Source organism: Odontesthes bonariensis, chromosome 17 (assembly GCF_027942865.1).
Source record: "Odontesthes bonariensis isolate fOdoBon6 chromosome 17, fOdoBon6.hap1, whole genome shotgun sequence".
Classification (NCBI taxonomy): domain Eukaryota; kingdom Metazoa; phylum Chordata; class Actinopteri; order Atheriniformes; family Atherinopsidae; genus Odontesthes; species Odontesthes bonariensis.
This window is the reverse complement of record NC_134522.1, coordinates 3,133,615-3,154,760: the sequence shown is the minus strand read 5'-3', so window position 1 is coordinate 3,154,760 and position 21,146 is coordinate 3,133,615. Positions and strand designations below refer to the sequence as shown.

Sequence of the window (21,146 nt, the reverse complement as noted above, 5' to 3'; positions counted from 1 at the left end):
ACAAGAGGTTTCTGTGGTTTCCACTTTGGGGAAAACTGAGAAGCAGATATTCAAAAGAGCTCAAACTAATCTTTGGTCTTGGACTGATTAGTAGTCCCAGATAGAATTGAATGGACTGAACTCTGATAACCTCCCTGTTCCTCCTGCTCTCACCCACAGCAGCTCGCTCTGTCCACACCTTTCCTTGTTCCCTCCCCTTCAGATCTGCAGCTCATGATGGGCGTAACCAACAGGAGGGGAGCTGATAGGCTCTGTTCTCTGCACCGACACGTCATTTATAGCTCAGAGCTCAGAGCAGTTTCAGCTATGAGGAAGTGAAACTCACTCAGTCGCTGCTGCTAAACGGTGAAATGGCGCAGAAAGGAGTTCAGCTGGACCGAGAAAGCTTCTGTTGTTCGATCTGTTTGGATCTGCTGAAGGATCCGGTGACTATTCCCTGTGGACACAGCTACTGCTTTCACTGTGTTAAAGGCTTCTGGGATGGAGAGGATCAGAAGGGAGTCTACAGCTGCCCTCAGTGCAGGCAGACATTCACAGCGAGGCCTGTCCTGGGGAAAAACACCATGTTAGCAGCTTTAGTGGAGCAGCTGAAGAAGACTGGACTCCGTGCTGCTCCTGCTGATCACTGCTATGCTGGAGCTGAAGATGTGGCCTGTGATGTCTGCTCTGGGAGGAAGCTGAAAGCCACCAAGTCCTGTTTATCCTGCCTGGCCTCTTACTGTGAGGAACACCTTCAGCCTCATTATGATTCAGCTCCATTCAGGAAACACAAGCTGGTGGAGCCCTCCAAGAAGCTCCAGGAGAACATCTGCTCTGATCACGATGAGGTGATGAAGATTTTCTGCCGTACGGATCAGAAGTGCATCTGTTATCTCTGCTCTGTGGAGGAACATAAAGGCCACGACACAGTGTCAGCTGCAGCAGAAAGGACTGAGAGGCAGAGAGAGCTGGAGGGGAGTCGGCAGCAGATCCAGCAGAGAATCCAGGACGCAGAGAAAGATGTGAAGCTGCTTCAGCAGCAGCTGGAGGCCATCCATCAGTCTGCTGATAAAACAGAGGAGCACAGCCAGAAGATCTTCAGCCAGCTGATCCATCTCCTCCAGAAAAGAAGCTCTGATGTGAAGCAGCAGATCAGATCCCAGCAGGAAGCCGAAGGGAGGCGAGTCAAAGAGCTTCAGGAGAAGCTGGAGCAGGAGATCACTGAGCTGAAGAGGAAAGATGCTGAGCTGCAGCAGCTCTCACACACAGAGGATCACAGCCAGTTTCTGCACAGCTGCCCCTCAGTGGCAGCACTCAGGGGGGCTACACACTCATCCAGCATCCAGATCCGTCCTCTGAGGCACTTTGAGGATGTGACAGCAGCTGTGTCAGAGCTCAGAGATAAACTACAGGACATCCTGAGAGAGGAATGGGCCAACATCTCACTGAGAGTCGCTGAAGTGGATGTTTTACTGTCACAGCCAGGACCAGAACCAGAACCAGAACCAGAACCAGGACCAGGACCAGAACCAGAACCAGGACCAGGACCAGAACCAGAGAGCAGAGCTGGATTCTTAAGATATTCATGTGAAATCACACTGGATCAAAACACAGCAAACACATATCTGTTACTGTCAGAGGGGAACAGAAAAGTGACAGTAATGGGTCATCCTCAGTCTTATTCTGATCATCCAGACAGATTCACTGACTGGTGTCTTCAGGTCCTGAGCAGAGAGAGTCTGACTGGACGTTGTTACTGGGAGGTGGAGATGGGAGGAGGAGTTTATGTAGCAGTCGCATACAAGAACATCAGCAGAGCAGGAGGATGGAATGAATGTTTATTTGGTTCTAATGACAAATCTTGGGCGTTAAGTTGTGGCCAACACAGTTATTCATTTTGGTACAACAACAAGGAAACCTCCATCTCAGGTCCTCGGGCCTCCAGAGTGGGAGTGTACCTGGATCACAGAGCAGGTATTCTGTCCTTCTACAGCGTCTCTGGAACCATGACTCTCCTCCACAGAGTCCAGACCACATTCACTCAGCCGCTCTGGGCTGGAGTTTGGATTCCTGAGTGGTTAGTTTCAGGAGCAAGTTGCAAATTTCTCAGCTGAAAAAGGAAGCAGCTGAAGGTGCAGTGAGTTTTAATCTGTGAGTTTTCATTTTGACTCATTCTGTGACTCATTTAGTCCCATCGTGGTGTCATTTCTAAGCTGTTCAGAGACTTTCAGGGAATCAGTGATTTGTTGATGTTGTTCTGTTGACGACTTTCTTTTGTTGGATATCTCGATATTCTTTGACTAAAACCGACGGCCCTGATATTTCTTTATGTTCTGATTTTTACAGCCAAGACTTTCAGCTCAGTTTCATGTTTGAAGACTTTCTGTTGAGTCCAGACGCTCAGCTGACAACAAATGTCTGGATTCAAGGTGACGACGTGATTTAGATTCATCTCCCGAAGGTGATAATAAATAATAAATAAAAACTCATTAATAAATAAATAAATAATAACTAAAATCAAACAGAAAGGCAACTCCAGCTGCAGTGAGCACTTCTTTCATAGCTTTTGCCTTGAGCTCATTATTGTTTTATCTGTAAAACGCAGAGAGATCGGCCGTCATTCAAACTGTGATTCAGCAGTAGTTTATCTTTTGATTTGTAGTTCTGTTGATGGTTCAGTTTCTTTCAACCGTCTTTACCAAAACTGTTTAATCACAGAAAAAAAGCAGTTTCTTTGTCTCTGGTTGCCTTTCTCAGCAGTGATTGTGTTCGTGTCGTCACACAGTGAAGAAAATCTATAACATGATGTAAAAACAGGAAAAAGGGATTTTACCTTCTTATCTTGGAAATGTTTTGCTGAGTTGTGCTTAAAAAAAGCAGATTTTTGTCTCATTCTGGACTTTAGATGATTGAATGTGTTGTGTTGCTTCAGATATGAAGTTACTTCTGAATGATGCCTTCACTGTTTTTCTCTCTGGCTTCACAATGAGGCTCATTGATTGTAAAGTTTGAACTCAGATGTGATTAAAACTTCTTGTGTCTGATATCTGAGGTGTGGTCTCTCAGTCTGAAAGAAGCAACTCGCTCCGTCTCATTTTAAGCATCCGGACGCCATCACTGCTGTTTGATGCAGATTTATGTTGTTTTACTGAGAAGTTTCTTTGCTGCTGCTCAGCCGCTGACTGGCAGATTTTACACGTTAAGAACTCAAACATTAAAATGTGCAGTTTGGATTAAGTTCGGTCTCTAAGCTTCAGAAGTTTATACAACGCCTGGTGAAACCTAATACTGACCCACCTTCAGCCAGAGAATTTAAAGGTTTCTAAGTTTCAACTAAAGGAGGATTCACACTTTAAGAGCCGAGAGTTCCAGAGTTTCACAGCTTTATTAAAAAAACAAAACAGTGTACACGAATAAAAACAGTTGTGCTGCAGAGAGGCCATCCTGGGCTTTCCAGTGATGTGTGATTTGTTGGGGTTTATCCACTAACTTACTGCTGTTGTGCCCATAAAACATGCTGGTCAGTATGGCAGCCATTTTGAAAAGCCCAGGAAAAACTTTTACCATCACTTCCTGTTTCCTTGTAAGTCGCTTTGGATAAAAAAGTCTGCTGATTGCATGAATGCAAATGTAAATGTAAGCTGAAGGATCCGGGGACTATTCCCTGTGGACACAGCTGCTGCTTTAACTGTGTTAAAGGCTTCTGGGATGGAGAAAGCTATGACATGTAAGACGTGTGGTTTGGATCCGGCACAGATCCGTTATTCAGATTTTACATCTACGCTCAATATGAAATCCACACACTCTTGTTTTTCTTTTTTCTTTTTTCTTTCAGAAAAAAAGTCAATATCTGAGCTTAAGTCTAAGCAAACGCCTGCTGTTAAGGTGCACACATAACCGAACCCATACAGCAAAGGTGATGCAGCAAGCTCCAGTGTGGAATCAATCAATCAATCAATCAATCAATCAATCTTTATTTATACAGCGCATTTCATACCACAGGCAACTCAATGTGCTTTACATAAAGACATACAGAAATACAGGTAAATAAAAACATCAATCAGGTAATTTTAGCTAACAGTAAGATTGGTATAACTATAACAGGTCATTTGAGTAAACTAACAAAAGCTAACAAACATGGATAAACTTTCCTCTAAGAGGAAGCATTTAAAAATATAGCTAATAACAGAACGGTTGATATAATGAATGATAATGAATATATAATAATATATAATGAATATACCTTAAACCTTTGGAAGATACAAGCATTCATGTGTTGGATGTTTTTCTGGGTAAGGACCAGATGTGAAAGTCTACACAAAGGAAAGGGACTGAAATCGTCTAATTTACAACCAGCTTCGGCCTATGAAAGCTTTTGGGAGTGGATTTAGCAACAGACATTTGCCATAAACTTGAGGGATGCATTAACAATTCAAGATGAACAAACAAAGAACCCTTTTTGGAGAAATGGGAGACTAACCCATCCTCTACCTTATCTGGACCAACAAATCAAAGCTGACATTTTACCCTCATTCCCCCCAGAGAAGAGAACCAGATGCCTAAATAGGACTGAAATGACTTTACTCAGATTCACTTTCAGCCGAATCTTAAAACTGTTTTAAATGTGTTTGATATCTTTGTACAAGTTCTTTCAGGTTCTCAGCGAAGTCACGAGATGCATTTAAAGGCGATTTTCACGATTGTGACTGAAAGCGTGGCGAAGAAATGATCTTGTTGGAAAAGTGACTAACCCGCCTATGGAACCATATTGCCCCCTAGTGGTCTGTAGTGTTGAATAGTTAAATCCACACGTAACCGAACACATACAGCAAAGGTGATCCACATGGTCTCAGGAGCATGCATCCAATATTTTGACTAATGAAAAATTATTTCTTATTTTTAATCACTTAAATTTTTATTGACAAATCAACAGAAGCAAATACAAACACAATCAACTTAAACAAAAAGCTGCCTTGGAATACATCAAATTATTACCATCTTGCGGATTAGTCTATTCATCAATCACTGTCCAATATCATCTTGAGCCTTGTATAGTGTCCATTTCTCCCATTTCTTGTCCAGTTGAGCTTCCTGAAGCCTCAATATGTGTGTCAGTTTTTCCATTAGAAAGATTTCTTCCATAATTGAGTGCCACTGATCTTTTGTTGGTGGTGTTTCTTTTCCCCAGTTTCTAGTGATGGCTTTTTTGCCTGCCACCAACAATATTTTGATCAAGTAGCTTTCACCAGTGGCAACAGTCTCTTCTGAAAATTTACATAGATGAAGCACCGAACAGGTCTTTGACACTCCATATCCTTATATTTTCTTTAGCTCCGTACATACCATTTCCCAAAACACAGTTATTTTTTGACAATTCCAGAAAACATGAGACTGGTTCACATCAAAAGATCCACATCCCCGCCAACACTTCTGACGACTATTCAGTTGCCTACTTTTCATTTTCGGTGTAATAAAAAAGCGGATTAGGTTCTTCCATGCGAACTCTCTCCAGATTCGTGAGTAAGTAGTTGAGTGATGAACCTTCCACATTTCATGCCATTCCTCATCTGAAATTTCTAAATTAAGTTCTTCCTCCCATTTCAACTTATGTAGTTATGCAGACTCACGCTCAGCAGCGTGTGCACAAGCTGTGATTGACAGGTAGGATTCCTCCACCCTAACTTGATTGGTTAAAAACAGCCGGGAGCGCTCGGTTTTTGTAAGCATGATTACAGGCTTCAGAGGGAGCTACAGATTTCTATTTTTCCTAAACAGCCTATTTAATATTCTACTTCCAGAATCCCATGACAGTTCAAGCTGATATGACTAAAAAAAAATTGCCGACCGCAGCTTTAAGATTTATTTTTAGGAATAGCCCATTATGATCTGATATATCTGCACCTCCAATCCTACACTCAGTCACTCTATATCCATCTTCCTTATTTATGAAATAATAATCTATTCTTGAGTGTACATTGTGTGTTGCCGAATAATGCGTAAAATCCTTTTCAAAAGGATTGAGGTTCCTCCATATGTCTATCATTCCCATTTCCTCTAATGACACCGTAACAAATTTTGATATCTGTTTTGTATTCCCCTTTAAACTTGTCGTGTCTAAACTATGGTTCAAGATTATATTAAAATCCCCCCCACAGATTAAAGTAGCTTCCTTTTCCGTTGCAACAAGATTAAACAGAGATTTAAAAAATTGTTTACTGCTTTCTGGCGGTGCGTAAACATTTATCAACGTAACAGGTTCATTTTCTAGTTTTCCCTTCACCAGTACGTATCTACCCTCTTTATCTTTGATTTCCTTTTCACAGACAAATATAGTTGAGTTTGGGATTAATATCATAACCCCCCTCCTACGTCCTTGTTTGTACGTACTATAGTACGAATTCCTGAATCCAAATTTTTTTAATTTTTCATGCTCCGTCTGTGAGAGATGAGTTTCTTGTAAAAATATGACATGTTGTTTTTCTTTTTTCAGTTTAGTTATAACTATTCCTCTCTTTTTAGGTGTGTTTAGACCATTTACATTTATGGACAGTATTTTCAGATCGTTACATACCATATTGCTTCACTTTGATGCATATATGTTTTTTCCCAAGCAGCTCAAAAAAATATGAACATGAACAAAATTAAGAACATTAGAACTTCCACAGGGGGGTTCTTCTCCTCCCCAAGTCCCTGTTGGAGGGTGGATGGGAAATCCTCTCCTTGAGGGCCCATCTCTAAACCTAAACAGTCTAGATAAGTCCAACATTGTCTCTGTCCAGTCGGTAGTCTAATACTGTTCATAAATCTATATTATTGAAGCCTTTTCATATTATTTAGTCTCAATCAAAGGACTATGCCTTGTTTTTACTGTGTTATTAACCCAGAACAATATTATCTGAAGCCCCGTTGCTTTTTCCCCCACAAACATGATGTTACTTATCAGGCCTCCTCTGGTATTCTTGCAACCTCTCCCTCGCGCGTTGTGCCGCCGTCTCCTGGCTTGATCTACCGGATCTCGCTCGCTGCCATCCCGGGTCACTTCGAGTCTTCCCCGCCGCTCGTCCCGCGTCCTCATCTGGCGCGTCGGCGTCCACAGTTGATCCCCTTGCTCTCATGTCCCGCGCCGCTTCCCCCGCGTTGTCATAGCTCTTCAACTGTCAGTCTGGAAACGGATCCCATTTTCTTTCAATATTTATGTTTTGCGCTTTTTTACGATTTCCGTGGGGTAGTCGTGGTCAAATTGGATTTTCTTGTTGCCCACCTGTATCCCCTTCTTCTGCCAGACTTTCTGTAGGACCATCTCCTTCGTTTCAAACTTTAGGAAATTTACCACCACTGTTCTCGGAGCGCCGCCCGCGTCAGGTCCGTCTTCTGCTCCTGAAGCTCTTTGTGACTTTCTGTAAGCTTCAGCTCAATATCTTGTCTCAAGGAAGCGATTTCTTGTTTCATTTCACCTTTGAGCTCCTCTTTGATTGTTGTCAGCTCGTTGTGGAGTTCTTGCTTGAAGTCCCGTATATCACCGCGGATAGCAGCGAGTCCAGCTTTCAGTGTGTCGGCGTGGTCCATTTTCTCTGTCAGGTTCACTTTCGTCGGTGACTTCTCTTGTGATTTGTTCTGGCGTTTTCAGTGGGGTTTCGTTGTTCCTACGGCCTCGTCTGCCACTCATCTCAAAGTTTAAAGTAGTTATATGTCGAGTTTACTTGCGTTGAGTGGTTTAATTCTACCGACTTGGGCGAGCTAAAAAACTATGCTGCCAACCCGTCCGCCATCTTACCGGAAGTCCCTACGTGCGTGGTCTTTACCTTAGAATAGACGCACTCATTAGTATTTGCCCTTGATTTACACCGTAGCTCTATGCCCAAAAATAATAAATCACCGGCAGCATCCAAAAACATTCAGATGGGCTATCCATCCCACAAAGCTTACTGTAGCCTATAGGCCTGTTCTATGATAAATCATTTCTTATCAAAAACATTTCTGGATAAGTGGGGGAGAGCCGGGACGAATGAAACACGTGAGATCCAAATTTCTGTTGAGCTTTTTTTCTGCCATTCTGAAGACTATATTTCATCTAATTCACTTATTCTGTTATTATTACTTGAGGCTACTTACTTGAGCCCTGTTTCAGATTTATAGTGGATCCTCCTGTTTTACTTTGACCCAGCATTAAGGCGTGGGTGACGATTGAAACAAGCGTTTCATTCGTCCCGACAGCGTCCTCCTACTGACACTTAAATCCTTTTGGTCAGTAAACCTGACAACGTTAACATTTCATACTTTCGGATTCATAAAGTAACGATTCATCTGCTGTTTGGTCATAACATCCTACTGCATAAAACAACTAAAACAACTTTTGATCACAAAAAAACCACGACGGGTAAGATTTTACTTATCAGTGTCAAAAACAGGCTGGTGGGGCTAACGCTGGAACGAGGTGACGTCACGGCACGAGCTTTCCCGGGGTTGGCCAGTCTTCACAGCTTCCTGCATTGAGCCTAGCGGGCAGCGAAGTGAACGCACAACAGGAAGTAGTCTTTGTTTTCCCCTGACAAAGGCTACGCTTTTGTGAAATTTTATAAAATATACAGAGAACGGAAAAAAAAAACGTTATTAACCGGTTTTGTGGATTTCAGAATAACGTTTGTGTTCCGGAACAGTTGAAGACCATTTTGTTTCCGTTTCCGTTCCTTGAACCGGTTCGGAGCCCTGGTGCTGTGTTGGCCCCTTTAATATGCTGTCAAAGTTAATTAGCCGATACTGAACTCAGGGTAGCGAGAGGCCAGACTTAATAAACTTTCCCCATTCATCCCATTCCAACCTAGCTACGTCTCTCTCTTAACCCGTATTTTATTATAAAGACTGCAAATGATCTCTATTCTGTCCTCTTTATCAACTGTTGGCATATAATTGTGAAAGACTGTTTAAATAAAAGTTTTGTAAATGATCAGAGCGTCACAGAAATTCTTGAGTGTCGGATATCCCTTCAGACAGAATTCGACTTCAGTGAGACTTTTCCCTCATAACTTTTAACAGTTTCTCCTCCCAGGACTGTAACAAAATTAAGGTTATGGATATGGCAGGTGGTGCCCCTTTCTTTTATTAATATCCAGCATATTAATCCATTTTCACGTGTAAAATCGCTACAGTATCGTCTGCATAACTGTGATAATTGATGTTAAAGTTCTGCAATATCTGACCCAAAGGGAGCATATACAAGTTAAACAGAAGAGGTCCAAGAATTGACCCCTGGGGGACTCCACGAGTCATGGCCACTCGCTCAGATTCATAGCTGCCAACTGTAACAAAATAACTCCGGCCTTCTAAGTAGGACCTGAACCAGTTAAGGACCGCTCCAGAAAGTCCAGCCCAGTTTTCCAGCCTGTGCAACAGGATTCTGTGATCTACAGTATCAAACGCAGCGCTGAGGTCCAACAGAACCAGGACTGAAACATTACCAGAATCAGTGTTCAGCCTGATGTCGTTTAACACTTTGACCAGAGCTGTTTCAGTGCTGTGATGACGTCTGAAGCCTGATTGAAACTTATCAAGACCTCCAGTTTCATTCAGAAGGTCGTTGAGCTGGTTAAATACAACTTTCTCAATAATCTTAGATATAAAAGAGAGGTTAGAGACAGGTCTGTAGCTGTTCATCATAGAGGCGTCTAGAGTTCTCTTCTTTAGGAGTGGCTTAATGGCAGCTGTCTTTAGTGACTTGGGAAAAATGCCTGATGCCAGTGAGCTGTTAACCATTCGTAGGAGATCACTTTCTACTGAGGTAAAAACAGTTTTTAAAAAGTCGGATGGTATTATGTCCAGAGAACAAGTTGTTGATTTCAGCTGCCGAACTGTTTCCTCTAGGATTTTAAAATCAACAATATTAACTTGGGAGATAACATCAGAATATGTACATTCCTTATCAGAAGCTGTTTAGTTAAGTAATGTAAACTCAAAGGTTATCAGAAAATGGTCAGATAAGAGTTATGAGGGAACACTGTTAACTGTTCACTCTCAATGCCATAAGTCAGAACAAGATCAAGGGTGTGATTAAGGCAGTGAGTCGGTCTGTGAACACTCTGAGGAAATCCAACAGAGTCTCATATAGAATTAAAGTTCATATTCAGGCTGTCATTTCCAACATCTACATGAATATTAGAGTCACCCACTACAATGACTTTATCTGTACTCAGCACCAACTGGGATAAAAACTCTGAGAACTCAGACAGGAACTCAGAATAAGGGCCAGGCGGACGATACACAACAACAAACACAAGAGGTTTCTGTGGTTTCCACTTTGGGGAAAACTGAGAAGCAGATATTCAAAAGAGCTCAAACTAATCTTTGGTCTGGGACTGATTAGTAGTCCCAGATAGAATTGAATGGACTGAACTCTGATAACCTCCCTGTTCCTCCTGCTCACACCCACAGCAGCTCCGCTCTGCCCACACCTTTCCTTGTTCCCTCCCCTTCAGATCTGCAGCTCATGATGGGCGTAACCAACAGGAGGGGAGCTGATAGGCTCTGTTCTCTGCACCGACACGTCATTTATAGCTCAGAGCTCAGAGCAGTTTCAGCTTTGAGGAAGTGAAACTCACTCAGTCGCTGCTGCTAAACGGTGAAATGGCGCAGAAAGGAGTTCAGCTGGAAGGAGAAATTCTCCAGTGTTCGATCTGTTTGGATCTGCTGAAGGATCCGGTGACTATTCCCTGTGGACACAGCTACTGCTTTCACTGTGTTAAAGGCTTCTGGGATGGAGAGGATCAGAAGGGAGTCCACAGCTGCCCTCAGTGCAGGCAGACATTCACAGCGAGGCCTGTCCTGGGGAAAAACACCATGTTAGCAGCTTTAGTGGAGCAGCTGAAGAAGACTGGACTCCGTGCTGCTCCTGCTGATCACTGCTATGCTGGAGCTGAAGATGTGGCCTGTGATGTCTGCTCTGGGAGGAAGCTGAAAGCCACCAAGTCCTGTTTATCCTGCCTGGCCTCTTACTGTGAGGAACATCTTCAGCCTCATTATGATTCAGCTCCACTCAGGAAACACAAGCTGGTGGAGCCCTCCAAGAAGCTGCAGGAGAACATCTGCTCTGATCACGATGAGGTGATGAAGATTTTCTGCCGTACGGATCAGAAGTGCATCTGTTATCTCTGCTCTGTGGAGGAACATAAAGGCCACGACACAGTGTCAGCTGCAGCAGAAAGGACTGAGAGGCAGAGAGAGCTGGAGGGGAGTCGGCAGCAGATCCAGCAGAGAATCCAGGACGCAGAGAAAGATGTGAAGCTGCTTCAGCAGCAGCTGGAGGCCATCCATCGCTCTGCTGATAAAACAGAGGAGCACAGCCAGAAGATCTTCAGCCAGCTGATCCGTCTCCTCCAGAAAAGAAGCTCTGATGTGAAGCAGCAGATCAGATCCCAGCAGGAAGCCGAAGGGAGGCGAGTCAAAGAGCTTCAGGAGAAGCTGGAGCAGGAGATCACTGAGCTGAAGAGGAAAGATGCTGAGCTGCAGCAGCTCTCACACACAGAGGATCACAGCCAGTTTCTGCACAGCTGGCCCTCAGTGGCAGCACTCAGGGGGGCTACACACTCATCCAGCATCCAGATCCGTCCTCTGAGGCACTTTGAGGATGTGACAGCAGCTGTGTCAGAGCTCAGAGAGAAACTACAGGACATCCTGAGAGAGGAATGGGCCAACATCTCACTGAGAGTCGCTGAAGTGGATGTTTTACTGTCACAGCCAGAACCAGAACCAGAACCAGAACCAGGACCAGAACCAGAACCAGAACCAGGACCAGAACCAGAACCAGAACCAGGACCAGAACCAGAACCAGAACCAGGACCAGAACCAGAACCTGAACCAGAGAGCAGAGCTGGATTCTTAAGATATTCAAGTGAAATCACACTGGATCCAAACACAGCACACAGAAAGCTGTTACTGTCAGAGGGGAACAGAAAAGTGACAGTAATGAAACATCCTCAGTCTTATTCTGATCATCCAGACAGATTCACTGACTGGTCTCAGGTCCTGAGCAGAGAGAGTCTGACTGGACGTTGTTACTGGGAGGTGGAGATGGGAGGAGGAAGAGTTGATGTAGCAGTCGCATACAAGAACATCAGCAGAGCAGGAGATGAATGTTTATTTGGTTATAATGACAAATCTTGGGCGTTAAGTTGTGACCAAAACAGTTATTCATTTAGGTACAACAAGAAGGAAACCTCCATCTCAGGTCCTCGGGCCTCCAGAGTGGGAGTGTACCTGGATCACAGAGCAGGTATTCTGTCCTTCTACAGCGTCTCTGGAACCATGACTCTCCTCCACAGAGTCCAGACCACATTCACTCAGCCGCTCTGGGCTGGAGTTATGATTCCTTGGTTTGTTCCAGGAAGAAGTTGCAAATTTCTCAGCTGAAAAAGGAAGCAGCTGAAGGTGCAGTGAGTTTTAATCTGTGAGTTTTCATTTTGACTCATTCTGTGACTCATTTAGTCCCATCGTGGTGTCATTTCTAAGCTGTTCAGAGATTTTCAGGGAATCAGTGATTTGTTGATGTTGTTCTGTTGACGACTTTCTTTTGTTGGATATCTCGATATTCTTTGACTAAAACCGACGGCCCTGATATTTCTTTATGTTCTGATTTTTACAGCCAAGACTTTCAGCTCAGTTTCATGTTGGAAGACTTTCTGTTGAGTCCAGACGCTCAGCTGACAACAAATGTCTGGATTCAAGGTGACGACGTGATTTAGATTCATCTCCCGAAGGTGATAATAAATAAAAACTTATTAATAAATAAATAAATAATAAATAAAATCAAACAGAAAGGCAACTCCAGCTGCAGTGAGCACTTCTTTCATAGCTTTTGCCTTGAGCTCATTATTGTTTTATCTGTAAAACGCAGAGAGATCGGCCGTCATTCAAACTGTGATTCAGCAGTAGTTTATCTTTTGATTTGTAGTTCTGTTGATGGTTCAGTTTCTTTCAACCGTCTTTACCAAAACTGTTTAATCACAGAAAAAAAGCAGTTTCTTTGTCTCTGGTTGCCTTTCTCAGCAGTGATTGTGTTTGTGTCGTCACACAGTGAAGAAAATCTATAACATGATGTAAATACAGGAAAAAGGGATTTTACCTTCTTATCTTGGAAATGTTTTGCTGAGTTGTGCTTAAAAAAAGCAGATTTTTGTCTCATTCTGGACTTTAGATGATTGAATGTGTTGTGTTGCTTCAGATATGAAGTTACTTCTGAATGATGCCTTCACTGTTTTTCTCTCTGGCTTCACAATGAGGCTCATTGATTGTAAAGTTTGAACTCAGATGTGATTAAAACTTCTTGTGTCTGATATCTGAGGTGTGGTCTCTCAGTCTGAAAGAAGCAACTCGCTCCGTCTCATTTTCTTATTTTTTTACCGCTTGTCCTGCCCAGCATTATGGCAGCAGAATTGTAATCTGAATACCGTTAATGCCAAACACATTTGCTATGCCAAGGGAAGCTTTATGAATGTAAAGCTCCCCTTGATGCCCATTAACTCCTTATTTTTATTTATTTAGTTTAGTTACAATACTTAACATGATGTGATGGTGTGATGGTGCCGAACCGGACCGGGGGACAGAGAGAGAGGGAGAGCGAAGAAGGGAAAAAAAGGAAGAGAAACATGAAGAGACAAACATAGAAAACAATGAAAAATCAGACAACCAGCTGCTACACCTGTAAAAACAAAACTGAAGACCATTCACGGCTTTTGTGGGGAATCCAGCCTTAGAGGCACCAGGAGCACCTGGAAGCAGCAGTGTTGCCATAGTTACTCTGAAACAGTAATCTGACTACTGACGACTTCTTTAAAAAGTAACTTAGTTAAGTTACTGACTACTTGCTGTTAAAAGTAACTAAGTTAGATTACTTTTAGTTACTCTCAGCAGAGGCTGATCCCCCGCCCCTATAACATGAAAATGACTACCAGTTCTGCCAATACTCACTTTATTGACATTTATTTGAACCGGAACATCAAAAATGACACTGACATTTGCAAACTTTTTCTTGAAATAGGCTTACATGTTTTTTAAATAAAAAAAAAAAGGACAGTCTTTCTTGGTTTTACTTAAAATATAAAAAAACCTCTTACGTAAAAAAGTAATACATAATACCCCCCCCCCAAAGAAAACACCCAAATAAAATTCACTTCATTTAACATAAATACTTATAACAATAAAATAACATACTCGGACTCTAACGGCACTTAGGCCTGTGTAAATGAATGAACATGTCGGCCTATACTGAACATCCCATTGAACCTGTAGTTGTCTAACATTAGAGCAGCAAGAAGTGGTTTAATGAAACAAAAACAGTATAAAAAAATCTAAATACTCTTTCTTCACTTCATTTAACTGAAATACTTATTACAAATTAAATGTTTTTTTTTACTTAATTAAATCTAACTTAAATACTTCTTATAAAAAATAAAGTAGCGTTTCTTGACTCAATTTAAGTTAAAGATCATTTTGAGTGTTTAACAGTTGAAATATATATGGAAAAAAATAAAAATATAATTGTTAGCTGTATATATAGGGCTCCTGGTTCTAGCATGAACCTCTTCACAGAATGGTTTGAGAAAACATATACAGCTATAATTTCAAAGAACTACTTTATTTGTGGGGACTTTAATATTGATCTGCTGAATGTCAACAATCACAAATTGACTGAAGAGTTTATTAATACTACATGTAGTCTGAGCCTTTTCCCTCAAATTACGAGACCTAGCAGAATCACAGCCAATAGAGCTACATTAATAGATAACATATTTACAAATTTAATAGACAACACAATAAGTGGATTGTTAGTTCATGACATCAGTGATCATTTACCTGTTTTTGTTGTTTGTGACATCTGCCACATAAAAGTTAAGACTAAAAATAATCCAATTATTAAAAGATTAAGGACGGAAAAATCTATAAATGCATTTAAAGATGAATTATCTAAACAAAACTGGGAGTTAGTATTAAAAGAAAATGACATGGATAAAGCATATGATAATTTTCTGAATATTTTTAAATCATTATATGAGAAAAATCGTCCGAATGTAGAGTGTATTTCTGCAAATAAATATTCTGAAACTCCATGGATCACAAAGGGATTGCAAAATGCCTGTAAAAAAAAGAACAAGTTATATAGAGACTTCATAATGCATAGATCAACTGGGGCAGAAAATAAATACAAGAAATATAAGAACAAATTAACTGCTGTCTTAAGAATAGCAAAACAAGATTATTATAGTAAACAGTTGGATAGAAATAAAAATAATATTAAAGGTATCTGGAATATTTTAAACAGTGTTATTAGAAAAAACTCCAAACATGTTAGTTATCCACAACACTTTACAAACAATGGAGATAAACATTTAAATAACATGGAAGAGATAGTTCATAATTTTAATAAATACTTTGTAAGTGTGGGCCCTAAATTGGCTGAGAAAATCCCGCAGCCCACAGGACATGAAATACTAAATGATGTATTAGTTAGAAATCCAGATTCCATGTTTCTCACAGCAGTGGAGGAAAATGAGATCATAGATATAGTAAATAAATGTGAAAATAAAAGGTCAACTGACTATGATGGCATCGACATGATAATAATTAAGAAGGTGATTGTGGAAATTATTCAACCGCTAACATATATCTGTAACCTGTCAATTCGAACAGGAATATTTCCACAAAAAATGAAAATTGCGAAAGTCATCCCACTACATAAATCTGGGAATAGACATGATTTCACAAATTACAGGCCTGTTTCATTACTTCCACAATTTTCCAAAATTGTGGAAAAAATATTTGTTGTTAGATTAGAAAGATTTATTAGTAAACATCATCTACTGACTGAAAATCAGTATGGATTTAGGCCACAAAGATCCACAGCGATGGCAGTTCTGCATTTAATAGAAGAAGTGACCAGTGCATTAGATAAAAAGAAACATGCTGTTGGGGTATTTATTGATTTAAAAAAAGCATTTGATACAATTGATCATGACATACTCAGAAAACTTGAGGGTTATGGTCTAAGAGGAGTAGTGTTGCATTGGATGAAAAGTTATCTCAGCAATAGGCAACAATTTGTGCAGTTGGGTGATTTCCAATCCTCATGCTTGGACATTGTTTGTGGTGTTCCCCAGGGCTCAGTATTGGGGCCAAAATTGTTTATTTTGTATATAAATGATATATGTAAGGTCTCCAAGAGACTTAACTTTGTATTATTTGCTGATGACACAAACATCTTTGGTACGGGTGAAAATTTACGACAGCTGTTGCTTGAAATGAATCTAGAGTTATGTAAACTGAAAGAGTGGTTTAATATTAACAAATTGTCGCTAAATTTAGATAAAACCAAGTTTATGTTATTCGGTAAGTGTAAAGAGAAGAGTGATTTACAAATAAAAATTGATAATATGACTGTGGAGAGAGTGACTGAAATCCGGTTTTTGGGAGTATTGATTCAAAATAAGATCTGTTGGAAACCTCATATAAAATATGTCCAATCTAAAATTGTAAGAAGTATTGCAGTTCTTTCTAATGCTAGAAAATATCTAAACTCCTCTGCCCTATATATTCTGTACTGTTCACTTATCTTACCATATCTAAGTTACTGTGTGGAAGTTTGGGGCAACACTTACAGAACGTCACTTCAACCATTATGCACATTACAGAAAAGAGCCATTCGTTTAGTTCACAAGGCTGATTTTTAGTGTCATACCCACAATCTATTCATCCATTCTTATTTACTGAAACTCACTGATTTGGTAGAGTTTCAAACTGCACAGATTATGTATAAAGTCAGAAACAAAACATTGCCAGAAAATATTCAAAAATTATTTTCTGATAGAGTGGGGGGATATGACTATAGAGAAAACCTCAACTTCAGAACTTTGAAGGCTCGAACAACAATGAAAAGAATGTGCATTTCTGGTGTTGGTGTGAAGATCTGGAATAAACTCTCTAAAGAGCTGAAGCAAAGTCCAAGCATGAGATATTTTAAGAAAGGCCTCAAAATGGTTATTATTCAAAGGTATAAGGAAGAACAAGGGGGATGATCCTGGCTGGGAATTAAAACTCTATGTATGATTTCAGCAAGTGTGTGCAGGTCTGTGCATGTGTGGGTAAATGTATATAGGTCTGTAAATAGTTGTGTATTATTTTTGTATATAAGCAGATGGGTGTGTATATGGGTGTATGTATGTATATGTGGATGTGTATATATGTATGTGTACATATGTATATGTGTGTGTATGTAGTACTTTCATCTCTCTGAGGAAATATAACTATAATTATTATTTCATGTTGTCAGAAAGGATATTGGAAACTGAAAATAATGTGATAAATTATTACTGGAAAAGGGGTATGATTATATAAGTTATACTTCATCATACTCCTTTTCAGACTCATAATCACCGATGTGATGTGTCTTAAGCCAGTATGACAGTCAAGTTTTTGACCGAAAAATGTCCCGTTTATCTTGCTGTATCCACCCGTTGACCAATAAAAGTTTAAACAAACCTGATTGATCGTCAGACCCGTCGCTCTGCAGAAATGTTTGTATGCTAGTCGCCTACAACTGCAGCTGTTACTGGATTACCCAAAGCTACACCTGACGAAGTATACATATAGATAAACACCCGTACACTCATTCAGATATCGTATATAGGTACTAGAAGATGTAATACAGTACAAAGACGTTAACAAGCCATCTTTGAGTCATCAATTGCGAGCAGGTAAGATAAACAGCTAGCTAGCCCTCTCCATAGCACTGCCTGAAACGTAGGCTATATGTTATAAAGTTAGCACGAATAGCTAAACCCACCAACTATCGTCTGTGACAGGCACTGATGAAAACTGTGGTTTAGATTGGTGTATTTATTTAAAATGATTAGGGAAAGTGAGTAAAATGTAACAAATGATATCGCTGGTGTTTCACATGTTAGTGGGACAGATCACTTTTACTGGGTAGGTAGATGTAAAACAACGAGTGACTTCAGGCGAACCTGCTGCCGTCGTGGACACTGATATAACTCATAAGAAAACGAAATTATCCCAAATTATTTCAATACAAATGTATGGTTATAATCATGAATATATGTTTACAAGTCCAATATATGTATTGGGCTTGTAAGTAACATTCAGAAATAACATGTTAGCTTCTGTATGGTCACTATAACATGCCGGCCGGCGGCGGCCGTTACAGGAGAATAAAGGACGGCCGCTACGGGGTATACGTTCCCCCGAAATGCAGAAATACTAACGCACGATGTTTTAGATAAGTAACTTCAATCTGACTACTAGTTTTGAAATAATAGTTGTGTTAGACTACTCGTTACTAATAAAAAGTAGTCCGACTACAGTAACGCGTTACCGGCATCACTGGTCACTAAGCGTTGATTGGGTGAAATCTGAGCGTCATACCATGCTTAAAAGAACAGGCGCGACACTCAGTTGGCTCTCTTAACTTAAACTCTTGACTCACTCTTAGCTTGAGTCTTAACTCTTAAAGTGATACTCCGGAGTAGATTCAACCTGGGGTCATTTGAACCGTGACATCCAGCCAAGTAGCCCACCCGCAGTTTTTTCGATATTGGCTGAACATCAGCTGAGTTACTGAGTTATCCCGAATAGCTTCGTAAAAGGGTTAATGGACCCTGGCAGTATCTCCAAAAATTACCACACTAAAATCACATGCCATGACACCAAACTTCTACAGTAGTACAAATATGGTCTGTACTCACAAAACGATGCATTTGGAAGTTTGAAAATAGTCCAGGAGTTTATTATTATCAACACAAGCCTGATAGCTTCTCTGCAGCTAAAGCTGCGTCGACGTCACTTCTGGGAGCTTCAAAGTAAGATGAGGGTTGATCTACTACTGTAGACAACAAAGTATATGCTATATTCTACATGTATTTTTATGAATTTTTATGTTGTAGAGTTGTGAATTTATTTTAATAATGGAGAAATTGAGCAGCCTTGCTTTGTTGTCTACAGTAGTAGATCAACCCTCATCTTACTTTGAAGCTCCCAGATCAAGGAAGTGACGTCGACGCAGCTTTAGCTGCAGAGAAGCTATTAGGTTTGTGTTGATAATAATAAACTCCTGGACTATGTACAAACTTCCAAATGCATCGTTTGGTGAGTACAGACCATATTTGTACTACTGTAGAAGTTTGGTGTCATGGCATGTGATTTTAGTGTGGTAATTTTGGAGATACTGCCAGGGTCCGTTAGCGCTTGTACTAAGCTATTCGGGATAACTCAGTAACTCAGCTGATGTTCAGCCAATATCGAAAAAACTTTGGGTGGGCTACTTGGCTGGATAAAACGGTTCAAATGACCCTAGGGTGAATCTACTCCGGAGTATCACTTTAACTCATAACTTCCTCTTAACTTATTTTTTGGACTCCGCGTTCTCTTACTTTTGTCTTAGCTCTCTTAAATTTTGCCTTTCGTTTATGACTTCAAGCCTTTTTCCCTTTTTGACTTAAAATCCAATTTCGCGCTTGACTCCAATTCATCCTCTTAATTTGAACTTCCCTTACTGTTATTTAGGTCCAGACACCCGCGGTTGTTTGGTTAATCTTGGACAGCTGTAGCGTTACCGGGTATTTATATACCTATTAAATATAAGGATTTATGAGATGTTCTTACAGTCTCAAATAAACCTTACCTCGAATTCAGGGGCACCACCAACCTAGGTTTTGACTTAATTTTAAGTCACAGTCAGGTAGGAAAACTGTTCGAAATCTTACGATCCTGGTGTTAAATTAATATTCAATTAATATTCAGTCTCATATCTCGCTACTTTCGTGAAGTTCTCGTTTGGTTGGACAGACATTACGTAAAGAAAGCATACGACACAATCTGTGATTATAACATATATATAGATATATGAACTGTTTATTACAATGATATGATCTTAGACATGAACCTTTAAACAAACAGGAGATGCATTGAATATGGGTGATTATATAAAACACTTAGTGAATATAAAATAAAATATGGGGAATGGGAAAATACTGGATTTATTCAAATAGTTTGGGTTGGCTGACTATTTGAATCTAAATACTGTACTGACATTTCGGATTAATTTATCATTCTGTGAAAGCCTCGAGACATCCATCAAACCCACTTTAAGGTGAAAACGGGTCGGTCTTACTGTGCTGAAGTTCTGTTCAGTCGGTTCGGACCATGGTAGCGGCCACGCGGGGTCCGAGGGGATTTCTCTTCCGCTCTCTGGGCCTTCCTGGCTGTGGTGGCTGACCTTTTTAGCTTCTCAGTTGCTTCTTTCACCGGGAAACGGGGACGATGATGTCGAGGGCTTTACTGTGGGATGATCAAATCCATCGTTGTGTCAGAGTTGGTCCGTTGCTGCTTTCTCTGATGAAGTGAACTTAAGTTCACAGAAGATTAATAAAAGGTTGCTTGGAGTTGGCTTTCTTGGTAGGAAAAGGTGATGATGGCGTGAAACAGCGGAGGTTAGGACGTGCGACGTAGAAGGACGTGGATGGCGAGGGACGAACACAAACACGTAAAACGTGCATCTTCAGAGTATTTCAATCTGTTTCTTTGTTCGGATCTTTCTTTCTCGTCTCCGGGGTCTCACTGGGTTCTGGAGGGTCTCCTCCGGTCGTCCGCTGCATCGTTATCCACACGTCCTTCCGCTCTCTCATGAGATTATGGGAACACTCCCAAACTCCGGCGAGCTCTTCTCTTCTGCTTAAACCATCTCTAAAAGTCTCTGAGCAGCTGTTCTCTGCTCAAATCTCCTTCTGAAACTCTGGGTTGGAACCCTTCTGGAACAAGAGCCAGAGCACAAGAGGGCAAGAGCAGACGCCTCAAGCGAGCCAGCAAACGAGCACAAGAGGGCAAGAGGCCTGTGTTTTCCGCTGTTCCGGGTTTTGACTCTCGGAGGCGGGGCTTACACTACTTTTTCAGCCAATGACATGCTTGAACTGTGTGCATGTCTCTGTAAGGTGATCTGTGCTAGGGGGATTTCTGGATGAGACAAAGAACTCTGTGTTTCTCCATTACTCCCATCTCATAGAACATTTGTCTCGGTGATTCTGAAAACACCACATCTTGTTAAGATATGCAGATTAAAGATATAACATAGACTTGTAATATAAAGACATCAAAATAACACACATGATAAAGAC

General features: G+C 40.8%; 1 protein-coding gene across 1 annotated transcript; it reads left to right on the top strand.

Annotated features, from left to right (window-relative positions):
* The first annotated feature begins 350 nt into the window (after nt 1-350).
* On the top strand, nt 351-12,488 carry LOC142366614 (uncharacterized). The gene is made up of 2 exons (XM_075448561.1): nt 351-2,069; nt 10,720-12,488. The coding sequence occupies exons 1-2, from the start codon at nt 351-353 to the stop codon at nt 12,376-12,378; spliced, it is 3,378 nt and encodes a 1,125-aa protein (XP_075304676.1). The 3' UTR covers nt 12,379-12,488.
* Nucleotides 12,489-21,146: the final 8,658 nt, after the last annotated feature.

Bases quoted from the DNA above. Each gene is read 5' to 3' on its own strand.
- LOC142366614 (XM_075448561.1), top strand. From the start codon at position 351: ATGGCGCAGAAAGGAGTTCAGCTGGACCGAGAAAGCTTCTGTTGTTCG. The intron at 2,070-10,719 runs GCAAGTTGCAAA...TGTGTTAAAGGC, and splicing joins CTGAGTGGTTAGTTTCAGGA to TTCTGGGATGGAGAGGATCA.